Source organism: Tursiops truncatus, chromosome 10, assembly GCF_011762595.2.
Source record: "Tursiops truncatus isolate mTurTru1 chromosome 10, mTurTru1.mat.Y, whole genome shotgun sequence".
Classification (NCBI taxonomy): domain Eukaryota; kingdom Metazoa; phylum Chordata; class Mammalia; order Artiodactyla; family Delphinidae; genus Tursiops; species Tursiops truncatus.
The window spans coordinates 64,454,263-64,475,600 of NC_047043.1; the positions used below are offsets into that span (position 1 = coordinate 64,454,263).

The following is a 21,338-nucleotide window of genomic DNA, read 5'->3' on the forward strand; positions in this document are numbered from 1 at the left end:
CAGGGCCCTGGGTTGATGGAGAGGGCTGGACTCCCCCCACGAGCCGTCTGCCATGGGGAGTCAGTGTCTGCTTCTCACCCTGCTGCAGGAGCCGGTGGGCAAGCCTTACTCTCAGGACCTGTCTCGGAGCCCGCAGAGCCTCAGCGACACAGGCTATTCCTCCGATGGTGTCTCCAGCTCCCAGAGTGAGATCACAGGCATTGTGCAGCAGGAGGTGGAACAGCTGGACAGTGCAGGGGCGACAGGGCCATGCCCGCCCAGCCCCTCTGAGCTCCACAAGGTGGGGAGCAGCATGAGGCCTTCGCTGGAGGCCCAGGGCCCGGTCCCCAGTGGTGAGCGGAGAAAGCCCCGCTACGGCAGTGGTGAGGAGCAGAAGCGGCGGCCCCACTCCTTGTCCATCATGCCCGAGGCCTTCAACTCGGATGAGGAGCTGGAGGATATCCTGGAGGAAGAAGACTCTCTGGAGTGGGGGCGCCGGAGGGAGCAGCAGGACACAGCTGAGTCCTCAGATGACTTCGGCAGCCAGCTGAGGCATGACTATGTGGAGGACAGCAGTGAGGGTGGCCTGTCCCCTCTTCCGCCCCAGCCCCCATCCCGGGCAGCAGAACTGACTGATGAGGAGTTCATGAGGCGGCAGATCCTGGAGATGAGTGCCGAAGAAGACAACCTGGAGGAGGATGACGCTGCCCCCCCGAGGCACGGCCCCGTCAAACATGGCTCGCAGAAGGGCAGCCCCCGGCCCAGGCCCGAGCCCAGCCAAGAGCAGGGAGCGCTGCCCAAGAGGCGCCTGCCCCACAACGCCACCACGGGCTATGAGGAGCTGCTTTCCGAGGGAGGCCCAGCAGAGGCTGCAGACGGCAGTGGGGCTCTGCAGGGCGGGCTCCGCCGCTTCAAGACCATCGAGCTCAATAGCACGGGCAGCTACGGCCATGAGCTGGACCTGGGACAAGGCCCTGACCCCAGCCTGGACCGGGAGCCCGAGCTGGAGATGGAGAGCCTGACGGGCTCGCCTGAGGACCGCTCCCGCGGGGAGCACTCCTCCACACTGCCGGCCTCCACACCCAGCTACACCTCGGGCACCTCGCCCACCTCCCTGTCCTCGCTGGAGGAGGACAGTGACAGCAGCCCCAGCCGCCGGCAGCGGCTGGAAGAAGCCAAGCAGCAGCGCAAGGCCCGGCACCGCTCGCATGGGCCCCTGCTGCCCACCATCGAGGACTCCTCAGAGGAGGAGGAGCTGCGGGAAGAGGAGGAGCTGCTGCGCGAGCAGGAGAAGATGCGGGAGGTGGAGCAGCAGCGCATCCGCAGCACGGCCCGCAAGACCCGGCGTGACAAGGAGGAGCTGCGGGCCCAGCGGCGGCGTGAGCGCTCCAAGACCCCCCCCAGCAACCTGTCGCCCATTGAGGATGCCTCCCCCACAGAGGAGCTGAGGCAGGCGGCCGAGATGGAGGAGCTACATCGCTCCTCCTGCTCCGAGTACTCGCCCTCACCCTCCCTTGACTCGGAGGCTGAAGCCCTGGATGGGGGCCCCCCTCGGCTCTACAAGTCAGGCAGTGAGTACAACCTGCCCACCTTCATGTCCCTCTACTCTCCAACCGAGACACCCTTGGGCAGCACCACCACTCCCAGTTCCGGCCGGCCCCTCAAGAGCGCTGAGGAGGCCTATGAGGAGATGATGCGGAAGGCCGAGCTGCTCCAGCGGCAACAAGGCCAGGCAGCAGGGGGCCGTGGGCCCCATGGTGGCCCCTCTCAGCCCGTAGGCCCCCGGGGCCAGGGTTCCTTCGAATACCAGGACACCCCAGACCATGACTATGGTGGGGCTGCTCAGCCGGCCTCGGAGGGCACGCCAGCCAGCCTGGGAGCAGCCGTGTACCAGGAGATCCTTCAGACGTCACAAAGCATTGCCCGCATGCATCAGGCCTCCTCACGGGACCTGGCCTTTGCTGAGGACAAGAAGAAGGAGAAGCAGTTTCTAAATGCCGAGAGTGCGTACATGGACCCAATGAAACAAAATGGCGGCCCACTTACCCCTGGTACCAGTCCCACCCAGCTCGCCGCCCCTGTGTCCTTCTCCACCTCCACCTCCTCTGACAGCAGTGGGGGCCGAGTCATTCCCGATGTCCGTGTTACTCAGCATTTTGCAAAGGAGCCTCAGGACCCCCTCAAGCTACACAGCTCTCCTGCCTCCCCCAGCTCTGCCTCCAAGGAAGTAGGCATAACCTTTGCCCAGGGCCCTGGGACCCCAGCCTCCGCAGCTGCGGCTCCTTGTCCAGCTGGCCTGCCACGAGGGTACATGACTCCGACTTCCCCGGCAGGCTCTGAGCGCAGCCCTTTGCTCTCTTCCACTGGCCACAGCTATGGACAGAGCCCAACCACTGCAAACTATGGGTCTCAAACTGAGGAGCTACCCCAGGCCCCCCGTGGCCCTGCTGTCAGTGGACGGGCTGCCAGAGAGAAGCCCCTGAGTGTGAGTGATGGCGAGAGTGGCACCCCGCAGACCTCCCGGGGATATTCCTACTTTGCAGGCTCCAGCCCCCCTCTCTCTCCATCTTCTCCCTCAGAGAGTCCCACATTCTCCCCTGGCAAGCTGGGCCCAAGGGCCACAGCAGAGTTCTCTACACAGACGCCAAGCCCGACCCCTGCCTTGGACATGCCACGGAGCCCTGGTGCCCCCAGCCCGGCACCCACGGTGGCTCAGGGCACACAGACGCCACACCGACCCAGCACGCCTCACCTGGTACGGCAGCAGTCCCCTCAGGATGCCCCCTTTATGGTCATCACACTGGGGTCAGATGCCTCCAGCCAGACCAAGATGGTCCATGCCAGTGCCTCCACCTCCCCAGTGTGCTCACCCATTGAAACCCAGCCCACCGACCACAGCTACAGCCAGACAACACCTCAGCTGCCCCCAGAGCCACCTGGGCCACCTGGCTTCCCGCGGGCAGCCAGTGCTGGTGCAGATGGGCCCCTGGCACTATACAGCTGGGGCGCCCTCCCTGCTGAGAACATCTCCCTGTGCCGGATCTCCTCTGTCCCTGGAACGTCTAGGGTCGAGCCCGGCCCCAGGCCCCCTGGCAGTGCCGTGGTAGACCTTCGCACAGCCATCAAGCCCACGCCCATCATCCTCACTGACCAGGGCATGGACCTGACCTCTCTTGCTGTGGAAGCGAGGAAGTACGGCCTTGCTCTGGATCCAATCCCAGGACGGCAGTCGACCGCTGTACAGCCTTTGGTTATCAACCTCAATGCCCAGGAGCAGACCCATGCCTTCCTCAGCACCGCCACCACCGTGAGCATCACCATGGCCTCATCTGTGCTCATGGCTCAGCAGAAGCAGCCTGTGGTCTATGGAGACCCCTTCCAGAGCCGACTGGACTTTGGCCAGGGTGCGGGTAGCCCCGTGTGCCTGGCCCAGGTCAAGCAGGTAGAGCAGGCAGTCCAGACAGCCCCTTACCGTGGTGGGCCCCGAGGAAGACCCAGGGAGGCCAAGTTTGCCAGGTATAACCTGCCCAACCAGGTGGCACCTCTGGCCAGAAGGGATGTTTTGATCACTCAGGTGGGCACTGCCCAGAGTGTTGGCCTCAAGTCAGGCCCAGTGCCAGAGCCTGGTTCCGAACCCCATCGGGCCACCCCCGCAGAGCTGCGGTCACACGCCTTGCCAGGTGCCAGGAAGCCACATACAGTGGTGGTGCAGATGGGAGAAGGCACAGCAGGCACTGTGACCACACTGCTCCCAGAGGAGCCGGCAGGTGCCCTGGACCTCACTGGGATGAGGCCCGAGAGCCAGCTGGCGTGCTGTGATATGGTCTACAAGTTCCCCTTTGGCAGTAGCTGTACAGGTACCTTTCACCCCACCCCCAGCGCACCTGAGAAGAGTGTGGCAGATGTTGCCCCACCCGGCCAAAGCAGCGGCCCCTTCTACAGTCCCCGGGACCCTGAGCCTCCCGAGGCCCCCACCTACCGGGCACAGGTGGTCGGGGGTCCTGGGCCCCATGAGGAGCAGAGGCCCTACCCACAGGGCCTCCCTGGCAGGCTGTACTCCTCTATGTCCGACACCAATTTGGCTGAGGCTGGCCTCAACTACCACACCCACAGGATTGGTCACCTCTTCCAGGGCCCTGGACGAGACTCGGCCATGGACCTCAGCTCACTGAAGCACTCCTACAGCCTGGGCTTTGCAGATGGACGCTACCTTGGGCAGGGCTTGCAGTATGGTTCATTCACGGACCTACGTCATCCCACAGACCTTTTGACTCACCCGCTTCCCATGCGGCGCTACAGCTCAGTGTCAAACATCTACTCAGACCACAGGTATGGCCCACGGGGAGATGCAGCTGGATTCCAGGAGGCCAGCCTGGCCCAGTACAGCGCCACCACGGCCCGTGAGATCAGCCGTATGTGTGCTGCCCTCAACTCCATGGACCAGTACGGAGGGCGGCGTGGCAGCGGTGGTGGTGGCCCCGACCTCATGCAGTATCAGCCCCAGCCAGGGCTCAGTGCCCCGCAAGGTCTGGCTCCCCTCAGACCTGGCCTCCTTGGGAACCCCACCTTCCCGGAGGGCCACCCGAGTCCTGGGAACCTGGCCCAGTACAGGCCTACAGCAGGCCAGGGAACAGCAATCAGACAGCTGCTGCCATCCACAGCCACTGTGCGTGCAGCCGACGGCATGATCTACTCGACTATCAACACTCCAATTGCTGCAACACTGCCCATCACCACCCAGCCTGCCTCAGTACTGCGGCCCATGGTGCGTGGTGGCATGTACAGGCCTTATGCATCCGGAGGAGTCACAGCCGTGCCACTCGCCAGCCTGACACGCATGCCCATGATTGCCCCCCGGGTACCTCTTGGGCCCACAGGGCTATACCGATATCCTGTACCAAGTAGATTCCCCACTGCTTCCAGCGTTCCACCTGCTGAGGGTCCTGTCTACCTGGGGAAGCCTGCTGCTGCCAGGGCCCCAGGGGCTGGGGGCCCACCAAGGCCAGAGCTGCCAGCAGGGGCTGCTCGGGAAGAGCCTCTTTCCACAGCCACCCCTGCTGCTGTCAAGGAGGCTGTAGCAGCCCCAGCCCCAGCCCCAGCCCCAGCGGCTGGCCAGAAGCCGCCGGTAGATGCTGCTCCTGGGGGCGGCAGTGGGGCCCTCAGCCGGCCAGGGCTCGAGAAGGAGGAAGCATCACAGGAGGAGAGGCAGCGGAAGCAGCAGGAGCAGCTGCTACAGCTGGAGCGAGAGCGGGTGGAGTTAGAAAAGCTGCGGCAGCTGCGGCTGCAGGAGGAGCTGGAGCGGGAGCGTGTGGAACTGCAGAGGCACCGCGAGGAAGAGCAGCTGCTGGTGCAGCGGGAGTTGCAGGAGCTGCAGACCATCAAGCACCATGTGCTGCAGCAGCAGCAGGAGGAACGGCAGGCTCAGTTCGCACTGCAGCGGGAGCAGCTAGCACAGCAGCGTCTGCAGCTGGAGCAGATCCAGCAGCTGCAGCAGCAGCTGCAGCAGCAACTGGAGGAACAGAAGCAGCGGCAGAAGGCTCCCTTCCCTGTGGCCTGTGAGGCACCCGGTCGAGGGCCTCCCCCAGCTGCCACAGAGCTGGCTCAGAATGGCCAGTACTGGCCACCCCTGACCCACGCAGCCTTCATTGCCGTGCCTGGGCCTGAGGGGCCTGGGCAGCCTCGTGAGCCCTTGCTGCACCGGGGTCTCCCCAGCTCCGCCTCGGACATGTCACTGCAGACTGAGGAGCAGTGGGAGGCAGGCCGTAGTGGTATCAAGAAGCGGCACTCCATGCCACGCCTGCGGGATGTGTGTGAGCCAGAGTCAGGGCCTGAGCCCTGTGTGGTCAGGAGGATTGCAGACAGCAGCGTGCAGACGGATGATGAGGATGGAGAGGGCCGCTATCTCCTGACCCGGCGGCGCCGGGCACGGCGGAGTGCTGACTGCAGCGTGCAGACGGACGACGAGGACAGTGCCGAGTGGGAGCAGCCAGTGCGCCGCCGCAGGTCCCGTCTTTCTCGCCACTCAGACTCTGGCTCCGACAGCAAGCACGATGCTACTGCCTCATCATCCACTGCCGCCCCCGCCGTGAGGGCCATGAGCAGCGTGGGCATCCAGACCATCAGCGACTGCTCTGTGCAGACAGAGCCTGACCAGCTGCCCAGAGTCTCTCCAGCCATCCACATCACAGCTGCCACCGACCCCAAGGTGGAGATCGTCAGGTACATATCGGCGCCAGAGAAGACTGGGCGTGGGGAGAGCCTGGCCTGCCAGACGGAGCCGGATGGGCAGGCCCAGGGTGTGGCCGGGCCGCAGCTTGTAGGGCCAACTGCCATCAGCCCCTACCTGCCTGGCATCCAGATCGTCACCCCAGGGCCCCTGGGCAGATTCGAAAAAAAGAAGCCGGATCCCTTGGAGATTGGATACCAGGCCCACCTGCCCCCGGAGTCTCTCTCACAGCTTGTGAGCCGCCAGCCTCCCAAGTCCCCCCAGGTCCTCTACTCACCAGTCTCACCCCTCTCCCCACACCGGCTCCTGGACACCTCCTTTGCTTCCAGTGAGAGGCTGAACAAGGCTCACGTGAGTCCCCAGAAGCACTTCACGGCTGACAGCGCTCTCCGCCAGCAGACACTGCCGCGCCCCATGAAGACCCTGCAGCGGTCCCTGTCTGACCCTAAGCCCCTCAGCCCCACCGCCGAGGAGTCTGCCAAAGAGAGGTTCTCCCTCTACCAGCACCAGGGGGGACTGGGTAGCCAGGTATGGGCACAGGGGCTGGTCCAGGGTGGGACAGGGGTCTCTGCCTAGCCTGGGGGGCCCCACAGGGAGGGGCGTCTCCTGGGGTGGGGGTGGAGTCACCTCCAGCTCCAGAGGCCCAGAGCTAGGAGTCGAGGAACGGATGCACATCTCGATGCACATCCGGTGGAGCCCGCAGCCCAGCAAGGACATCCTGGGCAAAACACACACACTTGGGCCACCACAGCCATCTAGACCCTGCTAGAAACTTCAGCCTCACCCTAGCACTGCCTCTTCACAGCCCGTATCTAGTCCAGTCCCTGCCACCTCCCCCGTCAGGCCTCCTCAGCTCTCCCCTCCAGCCTGGGCCCCTCCCACTCCAAATCTCTTCTTTGGATGTTTCCTGAGAAAACCATAGCACCGACCTGGCTGGGCTGCTCCCCACTCCCCAGCCCCGGTCTGGCTCCCTTGCCCCACAGGAAGCCAAAGTCCTTTGGACTACCATTCAAGGCCCATTTCAGTGGGCTGCAGCGTGCTCTCTGCCTCATCTTGTCCCATGCCCCTATCTGGCCCTCAGCAAATCTGTTTACATACCTGTCTGCTGCCCTAGATAGGGGCTCCTGGAGTCTAAACTTACCCTCGTCTGTGGCTTTAGTTGCCAATGATGTCCCAGGACTGTGAGAGGTGGCCGGCATGTTAGGAAGATGGAGGTTGCAAGGGACTGACACCAAGGACTTTGAGTGCCAGGCCAAGAGGGGGTTGGGATTTTCCCAAAGGCCCTTGGAGCTCCTGGGTGTTTCAGGCAGGTGAGACAGGACAAGATGGGTATCTTAGAAAGTTTCCTAGGCAGAATATGGGCAGATGGACTCAAGGAAGTGACTGCACAGTGGCCCTGGGGAGACCGCCTAGGAGCCAGAGGCACTGGGAGGTATATTTACCCGTTTTCTGAGTGTGATGCAGAGAGGAGAGAGGTGAGGCGTCGGGGTGGGGTTGTGGAGGTGAGTCTGGGTTGTGGAGAGCCCTGGGGTATGCAGGCCAGAGGGGTGGGGGTGGGATCAGGAGTCTGGGCTGGCAGGGAAGGCACGTCAGAGAGGCAGGTGGTTTTGGCTCCGTGCTAGGGTCGGCACAGAGGTCCTGTGGGCTGGCCATGGGGGTGCCACGCCACGATGGGCACTCATGGTGTGAGACCAAATGATAAAAGACAGACAACAGAGTGAGGAGTTCAAGGAGGGAAATTTATTCCATTCCATCAAAGGCCACCCTTCGTCCTGAGGTTTGGGGACACATTATCATTTCCTTTATGACATATGGTGAAAGTAGGTGGGAGGCTTTTATGTAGTTTCTTGGCAAGGTAAAAGGTAAGAAGCCTGATGTCAGTCCCCAGTGTGTTTAGGGGATTTGGGTGGCCCATAAAACCCAGAGGCCTGGGAGCTAGAGACGATGGGAGGACCCAGGACAAAGCTTCTGGCAATGTGGACCTTGAGGCAATGTGGCGCCTCGGGCAGGTGAGGAGGACCCCATGGAGAACATGTTAGGGAGCCCTGACTGGGAAGCCAGGTAGCCAGAGATAGGGCTGGAGAGGCCCTAGAGGAGCCTGGCAGCCTCAGAGAGTGGTGGGCTGACAGGGATGTGGAGGGAGCTGGGGCCAGACCGAGGGCACAGTTTGACAGAGGGTGGTACAGGGCCATGGGAGGAGGAGAGCGGACAGGTGGCTGAATTGCATTTCACTTTAGAGAGGAGAAGGGCAGGAGGCAGAAAAGACTCGGAGCCTGCAGCACCTGACATCCAGTCAGCATGCGCCCCCTGTCATGATCCTCTAGGGAACCTGGTGGGCCCAGGACCCACTCCACTCCTGTTCATGGCCCTCCACTGCCCTTGGCTCCTGCCAGCTGCTAGGACCCAAACGCAGAGCCAGACCTGTACTCTCCTCACCTCAGTACCCTCAGTGGGAGGCGGAGGGTGGCAAGCCTGTTGGAGACGTGCTGTGTGCCAGGCCAGTATTAGACATCAGCACAGAGGGGCATCTGCTGCTTCCTCCCGTCCCACTGCCCCGAGGTCTGGGAAGGAGAAGGCCTGTAAGATGATCACAGGCCCTCCCTCCAAGGCCAGTGGGTGGGCAGGGCAGGCCTCAAGGCTGCCTGGTGAATCAGGGCACTGACGGCGTGGAGCCCAGCCCCTACCCGAGCCCAGGCCAGGGCTCTTCTACCTTGTGCCTGCCAGGCCACCCACACCTTGGGTCTCAGTGCTGCCCGCCCTTCCCTCTGTCTCAGGTGTCGGCGCTGCCACCCAACGGCCTGGTCCGCAAGGTGAAGCGGACACTGCCTAGCCCCCCTCCAGAGGAGGCTCACCTGCCCCTGGCTGGCCAGGCTCCCCCACAACTGTATGCGGCTAGCCTGCTGCAGCGTGGGCTGGTGGGGCCCGCCGCTGTCCCTGCCACCAAGGCCAGCCTGCTCCGGGAGCTGGACCGGGACCTGCGGCTGGTGGAGCACGAGTCCACCAAGCTGCGCAAGAAGCAGGCAGAGCTGGATGAGGAGGAGAAGGAGATCGACGCCAAGCTCAAGTACCTGGAGCTGGGCATCACCCAGCGCAAAGAGTCTTTGGCCAGAGACCGGGGTGGCCGTGACTACCCGCCCTTGCGTGGTCTCAGTGAGCATCGCGACTACCTGTCAGACAGTGAGCTCAACCAGCTGCGGCTCCAGGGCTGTGCCACTCCGGCTGGCCAGTATGCAGACTTCCCTGTCACTGCCGCTGCTCCTGCCACTCCCTCTGGCCCCACTGCTTTCCAGCAATCCCGGTTCCCACCTCCGGCGCCACAGTATGCTGCAGGCAGCGGTGGGCCAACACAGAATGGATTCCCAGCCCACCAGGCACCCACCTACCCTGGCCCCAGCACGTACCCAGCACCTGCCTTTCCTCCTGGCACCAGTTACCCTGCTGAGCCTGGCCTGCCAAGCCAGCAGGCTTTCCGTCCCACAGGCCATTATACAGCCCAAACACCCATGCCAACCACACAGAGCACCCTTTACCCAGTCCCAACTGACAGCCGTACCCCCCACCAGAAGCCACGCCAGACATCACTAGCCGACTTGGAGCAGAAGGTGCCCACCAACTATGAGGTGATCGCCAGCCCTGTCGTGACCATGTCTGCAGCCTCGTCTGAAACCAGCTATAGTGGCCCAGCAGTCAGCAGCAGCTATGAACAAGGAAAGGCCCCTGAGCTGCCGCGGGCCAGTGACCGTAGTGGTGTGAGCCTGAGCCCAGCCCCCACCTACCCCTCTGACTCACACTACACCAGCCTGGAGCAGAATGTCCCTCGGAACTATGTGATGATTGACGACATCAGTGAGCTGACCAAGGACAGTGCTTCCACTGCCCCTGACAGCCAGAAGCTGGAGCCCCTGGGGCCGAGCAGCAGTGGGCGTCCAGGGAAAGAGCCAGGAGAACCAGGTGTCCTTGAGGGGCCCACACTGCCCTGCTGCTATACCAGAGGGGAGGAAGAATCCGAGGAGGACTCCTACGACCCCCGTGGGAAGAGCGGCCATCACAGGAGCGTGGAGAGCAATGGCCGACTAGCTAGCACCCACTATTACAGTGACAGCGACTACAGACACGGGGCTCGAGGAGAGAAGTATAGCCCAGGCCCCGTGGGGCCCAAGCATCCCTCCAAGAGCCTGGCCCCGGCTGCCGTCTCCTCAAAGCGCAGCAAGCACCGGAAGCAGGGCATGGAGCAAAAGATCTCCAAGTTCTCACCTATCGAAGAGGCCAAGGATGTAGAGTCAGACCTGGCCTCCTACCCATCCTCTGCAGTCAGCAGCAGCCTGGCCTCTCGGGGCAGGAAGTTCCAGGACGAAATCACCTATGGGCTCAAGAAGAATGTGTATGAGCAGCAGAGGTACTATGGGGTGTCCAGCCGGGACCCAGTGGAAGAGGATGACCGCGTGTACAGTGGGAGCAGCCGGTCCCGGGTGGCATCTGCATACAGCGGGGAGAAGCTCTCCAGCCATGACGTCAGTGGCCGGGCCAAGGGATACGAGCGGGAACGGGAGGCTGTGGAGCGACTTCAAAAAGCGGGCCCCAAGCCCTCATCTCTGAGCATGGCCCATGGCCGGCCCCGGCCCCCCATGCGGAGCCAGGCCTCTGAAGAGGAGAGCCCCGTCAGCCCTTTGGGGCGGCCTCACCCTGCTGGGGGCACCCTCCCCCCGGGGGACACCTGCCCACAGTTCTGCTCCAGCCACTCCATGCCTGACGTCCAGGAGCATGTCAAGGATGGACCGCGAGCCCACGCGCATAAGTGTGAGGAGGGCTACATCCTGGATGATTCCCACTGCGTAGTTTCCGACAGCGAAGGTAATGGCAGCTGGGGGTGATTTCTGCAGATGCTCAGCACCTGGGGGGCCTGCCCGCCCGTGGGGCCCTGAGCCCTGAGATGTCTCAGTGGGGCTGGCCTGGCACCTCACCCAGTGGGCCCTGCTGCAGGCTGCCCTTCCTGCCTGCTGCACCCGCGCCCTGGCCCGGTTGTGGGAGGGGGCTGGGGCCTGGCATTACGCTTGTGGCTGTGGCGCCCACCCTCTGTTTTCCTTGCATGGCTTCAGCTGGGCCTCCCACTGCGGCCAGCCCGGGGGTTGATGGTGTTCTGTTTTTGGTCCCTGAAGCGTATCACCTGGGCCAGGAGGAGACAGACTGGTTTGATAAGCCCCGGGATGCCCGCTCTGACCGGTTCAGGCACCACGGGGGCCACGCAGTCTCCTCCTCCTCCCAGAAGCGAGGCCCTGCCAGGCACGGCTACCACGACTACGATGAGCCCCCCGAGGAGGGCCTGTGGCCACACGATGAGGGTGGCCCAGGCCGCCATGCCTCAGCCAAGGAACACCGACACCATGGTGACCACGGGCGGCACTCAGGCCGCCACACTGGCGAGGAGCCGGGACGGCGTGCTGCCAAACCACACGTTCGAGACCTGAGTCGCCATGAGGCCCGGCCTCACCCTCAGCCCAGCCCTGCCCCGACCGTGCAGAAGAAGGGTCAGCCTGGGTACCCCAGCTCCGGTGAATATTCACAGCCATCCCGTGTTCCATCAGCGTACCATCATGCCTCTGAGAGCAAGAAGGGCTCCCGGCAGGCCCACTCAGGGCCCGCTGCACTGCAGCCAAAGCCAGAACCCCAGCTGCAGCCGCAAGGTCGGCAGGCAGCTCCAGGTCCACAGCAGTCACAGCCTCCTCCATCCAGGCAGACGCCCTCAGCAACAGCATCACGCCAGCCGCAGACACAGCAGCAGCAGCAGCAGCAGCAGCAGCAGCAGCAGCAGGGTCTCGGGCTACAGCCTCTGCAGCAGGCCCCTTCGCAGGCCCGCCTGCAGGAGCAGGGCCAGCCAGCTGCTCGGGGTCCGGCCCCCGCTGCCAGCCAGCCAGCAGGGAAGCCTCAGCCAGGGCCCTCGACAGCCACAGGCCCGCAGCCATCAGGGCCAGTAAGTAAGGCTCCAGTACGTGGATCCTCCCCAGGGTGGATGCTGGGACTGCAGCTTGGACAGCCCCTTGGTTCCAGGCTGGGCAGAGTTGACGCGTGGTAGCTCAGCTATGGGTTCTGTGTTGCAGCCGCGGGCAGAGCAGGCGAACGGCTCTAAAGGGACTGCCAAAGCACCCCAGCAGGGGAGACTTCCTCAGGCCCAGCCACCACCAGGACCTGGACCTGCAGGTGAGCCTGCCTTTGGATGCCCTTGGCTATGACCAAGAGTACCTGGGCTGCCCTCTTCCTGTGCTGACTGGCACCCTGAGCTCCCCTGCACTGCATGCCTTCACTGCTCTCTGAGAAGGTGCCCAGTGCACTGCAGGCCTCCCCAGCAGAAACGAGCCTGGGGTTAGAATGAGCCAATGGGATCACCAGCACTGGGGCCTTAGGGCCCAGGCAGCTCTGGGCAGGGAGCCTCGAAGGTGCTGGTGATCACAGGGCCAGGACCATGGATTCCTACTGTCTCCTTCCTTCCCCTTCCCTTCTCTCCTCTGCCTTCTCATCTTCCTCTGCCTATTCCTCCCTTTCTCCCTCTTTATCTTCCTCAGTCTCCTTTTTGCTGCTTCCTCCCACCCCTTTTCTTCCCACTCTTACCTTCCTCTCTTTATTTCTCTATCCTCCTCCTCACCCTCCACCTCACAGGGTACCCGTGGTCAGATTCCCTCTTAGCTGCTCTCCCACTCAGACGTTGAAGAGCCAGGCCAAGCACAGCTTATGATGGTGGTTTCTTTACCCCTAGGCATGAAGGCTGGAGCCAAGCCTGGAGGGACCCCAGGGGCTCCTGCCGGCCAGCCAGGTGCCGAAGGGGAGAGTGTGCTCTCCAAGATTCTCCCTGGTGGGGCAGCAGAGCAGGCCGGCAAGCTGACGGAAGGTACGCACTGCCTACAGCCAGGTCCAGGGTGGACGGCTGCTCCAGGGCCCTACTCTGGCAGAGGTCGGGTCTGGGGACTGGTTCCGGGCTCAGTCACCCAGGCACAGGCCAGCCCGAGGGCCCACCTGCTGCGGCCTAGTGGTTCTCTGGGTAGTCCCTGACCCTTAGGCTGAGCTTGGCTTCACTGTGCCAAACGGCCTTGACTAGGAGGGAGCCTAGCCCGACTTCCTGACACCTCTCTCCTTTTTCTGTCACAGCTGTGTCTGCTTTTGGCAAAAAATTCTCCTCCTTCTGGTGACCATGCCCTGCAGGGTGAGTATGAGCTGCCTGTACGCACCCTCTCCTGGTGCTCGAGTCAGGGCTCTTAAGTCCTGCGGGGTCTTCTGGGAGGAATGTGGTCTTCAGTAGTGGGTGATGTGGCCAGAGCTGCAGTGTCCTTCCCCTATGAGAGTGGGAGGAGGAAGAGGAAGAGGGACCCTGTGCACAGAGGTCCCAACATGTGGCCAACACAGTAGAGGTCCCCAGCAAAGAGAAGCCAAGGCCAACATCCCTTTGTCCTTTTCTACCACCCCTTAGCCCCCAACAGGGTTCCTAAAGCTATGAGTTGACATTAGGTTGTAGGTGGGTCCCCCTGGGATACAGCTCCTCCCAGCCCTCCTCTGTAAATGCTCCACAGGCTCTTGAAGAAATGAAGGGAGATGATATCATTGCTGTGGAAAAATCTCTGGAGTCAGAGGCCTGGGCGCAGCTCTGGACTCTGCGTATAACAGTGAGTATCAGGACTAGGGTTGGGTGAGGCAGAGGAGGGAGTGAAGGGCCAAGGCCTAGCTGACCAGACTGACCCAGTTCCTGTAAGTGTGAGCCAGGAGGGACCTGGTGGGCTTCCTTCAGCTAGGATGGGCCCAGCTGCTACCTGGGAGGCAGAGACAACTGAGCTGGCTGAGGTGAGTCAGGTAAGTAACCTTGGGAAAGGGGCCCGGCAGAGCAAACCGTGCCCCACAACTTGGGGTCTGTACACTAGGCACTGATTCCAAAGCCCCGTCCTTGAGGCCTAGTGCTGGGACCTTTGCTCCAGACATTCAGATGAGGCTGGAGTCCTCAAACCCTGCAGAGCTTAGCACTCCTTGGTGTGACGTCAAGATACAATTGGCTTCACAGGCTGAGTTCAAGACCTGCAAGGTGGAAAAGCAGAATGAGTGGAGAGGCAGACAGGAAAGGGATGGAGCGGAAAGGGAGGTCACCCAGACAGGAGTCTCAGCTCCAGACCAGGTCAGCCCAGGGAGAGAGTGGAAGGGCCTCAGGATGGGAGCCCTGGCTCTCTCTGGGCTGCAATGGCCAAAGCAGGATCTGAAGCCTCTGCCTAGAGCCTCCTCTGGACCTGGCCTTGCCTCTGGGCGGGAAGGAGGAAGCGGTACATCATGCAGGATGGCAGGGAGGGTAGGCTGGCTGTTGGTGCTGCTCTGCGCACAGCCAGGGACCACCTCCTCCCATTCCATAGCCTTGGGACCCTCTTCCTACCGCGCCTTTGCGAATTCTACTGTTAAAGAGTATGGAGGTGTGGGTGCTTCTCATAGTGAGCAGGTGTGTGTTTGGCAGGGCCAGGCCCTCAACAAGCAAATCACGAGGGAGCGCTGGGGCCAGCAAGGGCCTTTGCCCAGGCCTGGCCTGCTTGTGGGAGGGAGCTAGGTGTAGTGCCAAAAGGGCCACCTATCTCTGGAGGACTAGCAGGGAAACTGGAAAGGTCCAGTTTCCCATCCATTTATTCATTTATTCAATAAATGTTTGTCAGGCCCTAGGTAGGTGCTGGGCCCTGTTCTGAGTTCTGGGGATCCAGCAGGGAACAAGACCAAGTCCCTGCCCTCTCAAGCTGACAGCCCGTTAAGAGGGGCAGAGAATAAATAAGTTTTTAAAAAATGAGATTAAAAGATAATTTCTGAAGGTTATAAGTGTTCTGAAGCCAGGGACGCAGGGTTATGGCATGGAGGGGGCCACTCTAGAGAAAGTGGTCAGTGATGGGTAAGGCTCAAGGGAGGAGAAGAGGCTGCTGTGGGATGTGCCCAGTGAGGGAACAGCACCCGCAGAGGCTCCGATGAGACAGATAGGCCTCAGGGACAGACAAAAGGCCAGCACAGCTAGATCCACAGTGGAGGGGAGAGATGGTCGGGGTGACGTCAGAGGGGGCAGGAGCCAGCTGGGGTGGGCTTTGTAGGCGAAAGTAAAGAGCCCGGAACTTATTCTAATTAGAGTAGCCACAGTGCAGCACCTCAGTGTTCTTCCTGCCTTCACCCCACGACAGCGGGCTCCCTGACACTTTCCCACCCAGCTGGATGTTTCCTCTGAGTTGCCCTGAAACAGGTATGAAATCAGAAGTTGTGCTGAAGGGAGGGGAAAGAGGGGCAGCCCATGGACCAGGTCTATGGCAGGACCCACCTTGGGTGTAGGGCACTGTTACCAGGGAGGGAAAGGAACCACTTGCATCGTTCCTTTTGTTCTGTGTCCTGTCACATGATGTGCGTGGGCTACTGAGACCACTAACTTTGTAATTAAAAGAATCACCCTCAATTCTGGCATTTGGCTGAGTGGGCCAAGCGGTCAGTGCTTCTGTGAGTGTCTATCTCCTGGTGTCTTCTGTGGAAATTTCAAAAGTGGGCTGGGAGAGGCTTGTTGTTTTAAACAAAATCCCATCTCCCTCACTCTTAAGAAACAAAAAGCAACTTGTGTTAAAGAAATGGCCCTTCCTGGCCAACCTGATTCTTTCTTCCTGATCTTCTCTTTATGACCTCAAACCTGCCCAAGCACCCCTCTCCCCCAGCCTCAGTGGGGTGGGATCCCGTGGGTGAGGAGGAGCCAGGCCGTCAGCTTGTGGCAGACAGCTGGAAGGAGTGCGGGCGGGAAGCAGCTGTCCACAGTTCTTGACAAAATTCTTCTGTCTTTCCTGTTTCCTTTCCCCCTCCCCCCTTTTCTCCTCCAAGCATCTACAATCTGGCAAACCTTGGCCCAAAGACTCACACCAGGTGGGACGTGGCAGGCGGGCCTCAGTTGAGGACGGGATGTTTTCTAACAGCAGCTGCCGGGGTGAAACATCTGTTGGTCAAGTGGGACCATTGGCCCAGGGGGACCTGTGATTGTCTTTCCAGAGACCCTGCTCTCCTCAGGGCACCACCTTCAAGGCGTAGCCGTCGTTGGGAGGGAGGAACCCTCTCTTCAGGCCCTGTCACGCGGCAGTCTTGCTGCTCTTCCCACAGCCGCCTTCCGCGGCCTGGCCAGCCAGGCTACCAATGCGTTATACACAGAGTTTGGGCGCGCGCAGCCTGTTTTTGACGGACGCTGCCCTCCCTCCGCAATGCCAGAAGTTTTTCCACAGCCTTGGAGAGGGGCTTTGACTGAGGGCTGGGGGCCCTGGGCTCCGTTTCCTTCACATTCCAGCTGGCCCAGATCCCTCTGTGGCCACAGGGCCCTGCCCCCTTCACCCTGCCCCCTGGGTGACACCGGAGCAGACTTCCATGTGGCTAGCGTGGGATTGGGAGAACTTTACAAACATTAGGACCTAACACTGTCTCATCGCTGAAATAAGAGGCCATAGCACCGAAAAGCAGCGTGGGCGCTGGCTGAGGCTTCTCCCAGCCCGTGGGTGGCCGCGTGCTAGCACGCCCGCCACCATCTTCAAAGCCATCACCCCCAGTCATCGTGAGCATCCCAGCGGCACCACCATTGTCTCGACCAGCCGGCTCCTCGTTCGTACACCTGGGGATTTCTTTTGATTTCAAGAACAGCCTTAATTATTTCAGTTTGATTTAAGTGTATACCTCATAAACATTGTTCTTTTATTTCTCCCCCCACCCTTTCTCTCTTTGCTCTCTCGGCTCACCTCCTTGCCTCTCCCCTCCACCACCACCTTGTGACTGATGGTTTGGTTCCCTCTCTGCTCTGCCCCTGCTCAGCATGGGGAGAATATTGACTTAGAAGCAATAGTGGGCAGCAGGCCACCAAGAGCACAACCCCAGGGCGGGGTCTAGGGAGGCCCCTCAGCCCGCCTCTGTTTACCGTGCAACTCTAGTCCTTCTTAAGCCATCACCAGTGGACATGCTCAGAGCAGAGGGGCCAGGGCTTCTGCCAGCCAAGGGAAGGGCCCAGGGCCCTGTGCTGGGGAGTGTGGCACCGTCCATCCACCTGGTGGACTGGGCAATGTTCCTCCCTGAGGCCCTTCCCTTAGGGGCCTCCCTTCACCTTGGGCACAGCCACAAGTCTCATCTCTAACGTTCTATGCAATGAAATATAAACCCTCAAAGACAACTGTTAATATTTATTAAATTCTGTGTTATGTATAAGGAGTTAATTGCAAACCTGCAATTGAGAAACTGGATAGATATGCTCATATCAAACCCCTCGCTTCCCTTCCCCCTCCCCTGCTCCCACTGTGTGTGTGAAATTCTCAGTCTGTGGCATGTTCGACCTGTGGCAGGACTCGCTGCTGCCAGGCGAGTCACCGCCTGTCCCGCAGTGGAGCATGCACAGCTCGCAGCTTCTTTGCACGATTTCATCCATTTTCAATGCTCGACCCTCTTGCTTGGAGTTCTTTTTGTCTCAGAACCTCTCCTTCAGGAGTGCTTCTAGCTAACTTCTGCACGAGCTAGTGAGGACCCGCCGGAATTGCTGCCTGAGCATGCCAGGCTGTGGGCCCGGCAGTACAAGGCCCCACACCCTCTGCAGGTTTCTCTGACCAAGATGTCTCTGAGGAGACATGTGGTGGGAGCCCGCACAGGATGTGTGCGTGTGAACATTCGGAAGGTTTGCTGTAGGATTTCCATCTGTAAGTCACTCCCCCACTTATCCCAGCCCTGAGCCAGAGACATCTGGTCGCCCCTTCCCAGCAGGGCACTGCTGAAGAGCAGAGCTGGGCTGCGTCTGTAGCCAGAGGGACAGAGGCCAAGGGTAGGGCCCAGCTCCTGACTGCACTTCTCCTTTGTGGCTGGGAGGCTCAAAGGTCTGTGAGCCAGGAGATCTGGCCAGGGGGCCAGAGAATGCTCAGGAAGAGCTGGAGTTTTGGCATTTGTGGTGAGGACAGCTGACAGTGTCATCTTTGATCAGAGTGCATATTCACATAGACAGTGGCTTCAAGCTGAGTTTCTTGGGAAGCTTCTCAATAACAAAACTTACAGAAGGTTCTGTTGTGACACTCTCTGCATCTGTCTCCAGGACCTAAACTCCCTGCCAGCCCCTATCTCTGAAGCCTAAGTATCCCACTGCTCATCAGCTTCTCTAAGACTGAGCCAAGAGTGTGGCAGGTGGTAGCTGCCCGACCCCTCCAGGCCTGGCCTTCCTCCAGAGTGCTCTGGTTTGCACCATGCATTTCTCAGGGGTCCACATTTCTCATTCTTTCCCATAAGGTCTACAAACCCCTTCAGAGAGGGATCCTGGCCCACCTCTGGCAGCTGTGGATGAGATAGGAGGCTGTCAACCCTTGTGTTGGGCCTAAGACCCTGCCCTTCTGGATTTGGGCTTCACCCATCCAACGGGACACCTGCCTCATCCCAGAGATCAGGCCTGGGCTGTATGAGGCCATCTGTGCAAGGGCTGAAGGAGGCCACCATCTGGCACCTCTGACCACCCAGGGCCAGGTCTTTGTGGGGATGTGCCTAGTGGCTGGATACATGAGGGACTAATGCAGCGATCCTCCCGATAAAAGGCCAAGGGATGGGACCAGGAGCAGGGAACAGGCAGGGAGATGACAGCAGGTCAGCCTCCATCAAAGCTAGTTTCACGCTCTCCAATGTTGACGCTTCAGCAAATCTCCTTTCTGGCCAAGCTTTCTGAGTTTGAAATTTCTGACATCTGCCACTCCCTAACCCCCAGTGTATCCACAGGACACATCTGTGCCTATCACCCCTTGTGAAGGTGGCTGGAGCAGGCCTCTGGGCCACAGGTGTCCTGGCCCTTGTGTGGATACAGCTGTGGCTCTGGGGGCCAGGGGCTGAGGGACCAGCATTCGATGCCTTGGGCAGTGGGGAGCACCAAGCACATTTCCACATGGGCAAGGGGTTCTCTGGGATGCAATCCAGGCCTTCTCTACACCCTCCCCCGACCCAGTGTCATGAACAAGGGCACTGCCGCCTCTGTCTACTTCAGGGCCTAATGCATTCACAGTGACACCCCGCTTCCCCACCATCCACTTAGTCCTTGGGAAGAGAGGGTGGTCTCAGGGCCCATGATGACTGGGCAGCAGTGGCAGCAACCATGGCCTGTCTTCTGGAGCCTGTGGGGAGTTTTCCAGGCAGATTCTTTACCATGACAACAAGGTCCTGGCCTGTTGGCCCCTCCCTTGCCCTCGTGCCCCCTCCCCCCATTCTGTAAATACTGGTCATTGTGGACTCCGACAGGGTCAGAGGGACAGGCCTGACCAACTGAAACTCCTCAGAGATATCACTTCTGTCTCCCTGGGTACCAGCAGCCCTGCTGCCATGTGCACTGGGGTGGCACTGGAGAGCCATGGAAGTCATGAGATATTGTGTGTGTGTGCATGTGAACAAGTGTGTGAGTGTGTATGTGTGTGTGTGTCTGCCTCATTTGGCCTCTGGGATCAAATCAGCTCCTTCTCTCTAAGTGCAGTGCCCTGGAGAGTGGTGGCCGCCCAATGCCTTTCCTCTGCTAGCTTCCATGTCTTGTTTTTGCTTCCCCCTCACTCCTTCCCTGCCTCCCTTCTTTCCTCTCTCCCTTTCTTTCCTTCTCTCCTTCTTTATTTGAGGGGGGAAGAGTGCTGTACAAAGTCAAACAAACAAGTTTACAGTTGTAAGTGCAATGAATGACCCGAGTCCTTCACATGACCTTGTGAATCGTGTGCCGTCCTCCTGTGCTCTGTGAGAACTCGTGGTACTTCAGTGTCCCTCCCCCTGTATTGTAACAAGGTAATTCTGTGGTATCAGAATAAAAGGACTTGATATAAACAACCTACAGACTGTCTCTGGGATGGTTTCTGAAACGGGAAGGCGTAGGCAGAGGAACAAATCCCCAAACTGTGACAGTCCTATCTTTTCACAGTTAAAGGGAAAAGAGTGAAAAGGCAAAGTTGCAGAAGTACTGGCAAGGCCAGGGCTGAGTTTATACCAATCTGTCCAAAGACAGTGGGCCTCTCCACAAAGGCGCCCCAAGGCAGGTTTAATGCTTGGACCTGGAGGGAGCGGTTAGCTCACTGGGCAGACTGCTGAGGGACTGTGCCTCCACAGCCTTTGAGTGTCGGGGCTGCACAAACAGCTTTCTAGGGCCTGGTTCCCTGGGGAAGCAGGTGAGCAGGTGCTGCCTCCTGGTGTTGCCAACAAGCCCTACACCTGTCTGCCTTGCTGTGTCCACTCCAACCCCCAAACTCTTGGGGGCTGCTAGATCTTAGTCCTTCCCCAGGATGGGAGAGCCTCCTTATCAAAGTAACCCAGAGTTGCTAGAAATTTTTTAAAACACAGATAAATGAAACGAGTATCAGCCTCACCTCTGGCCTTCCCTAAAGTTAGTATCTTGATGCATGTCTTTCCTTCCTGTTTGTGTTTTTCTTTTTCATTTTAAACAGAAGCCAGAAGGCACAGTACTTACTGTTTTCTAGCCTCCTGCTTACTTCTACACATTCATTCCAAGTATTTAGATGTTCATCCTCCAGTGCCCGGCCTCCAGAGAGCTGCACCATGCGTTTACAGCCAGTCTACTGCACATGCCCTCAAGGACAGGCACCATGTTCCCAGTTTTCCTGTTATAAACAATGCTGTAATGAACATCCTAGTTTCCAACTTTCCACCCAGATTGGTGGCTGGGGCCACTCTTTCTGCTCCCAGTTCTGGCCTTACCAGTCCTGCACACACTGGATGCTCACAAGTTAAGTGGCCTCAGAAAGTGGAAACTGTTTTTAGTTAACTAATCCAATGGAAGGAGAAGCTGCAGGCCAGTCAAGTGGGATCTCAGTCAGAGGCAAGGCAGGGTGCAGGGAGCCAGGGCCCTGAGGTGTGGAAGACCAGCCAGGCTCAGGGTATATGGAGGAGGGGACATCCGTTGCTGCTGGCCTGACCGCTGCCCAGCCTCTCCTGCCTTCTTCTGCCATTGTAACCTGCCCAGTCCAGTGCCACTGTCCTGAGGGAGCCTGCCTGCCCAGGTTTTTCTTTCCACAGGAAGCTCTCTGGTTCTGGGTGGAGCCTGACCCCCCAGGCCCTCTACACCCAAGAACTTGGGCTGAGGCCTGGGAAGGCAGACAGAGGCCCACACGCTCATGATCCCCAG

General features: G+C 60.0%; 1 protein-coding gene across 1 annotated transcript in view; it reads left to right on the forward strand.

The window, feature by feature from the left end:
- The window catches only part of BSN (bassoon presynaptic cytomatrix protein), a 42,654-nt gene extending 23,483 nt beyond the window's left edge, over positions 1–19,171 (forward strand). The window contains exons 5-11 of the mRNA XM_073787811.1: positions 89–6,733; positions 8,980–11,056; positions 11,362–12,173; positions 12,301–12,400; positions 12,954–13,085; positions 13,343–13,397; positions 13,762–19,171. Coding sequence (XP_073643912.1) covers positions 89–6,733; positions 8,980–11,056; positions 11,362–12,173; positions 12,301–12,400; positions 12,954–13,085; positions 13,343–13,383 — 9,807 coding nt within the window. The 3' untranslated portion in view covers positions 13,384–13,397; positions 13,762–19,171. The remainder of the gene's footprint in view (positions 1–88; positions 6,734–8,979; positions 11,057–11,361; positions 12,174–12,300; positions 12,401–12,953; positions 13,086–13,342; positions 13,398–13,761) is intronic.
- Positions 19,172–21,338: the final 2,167 nt, after the last annotated feature.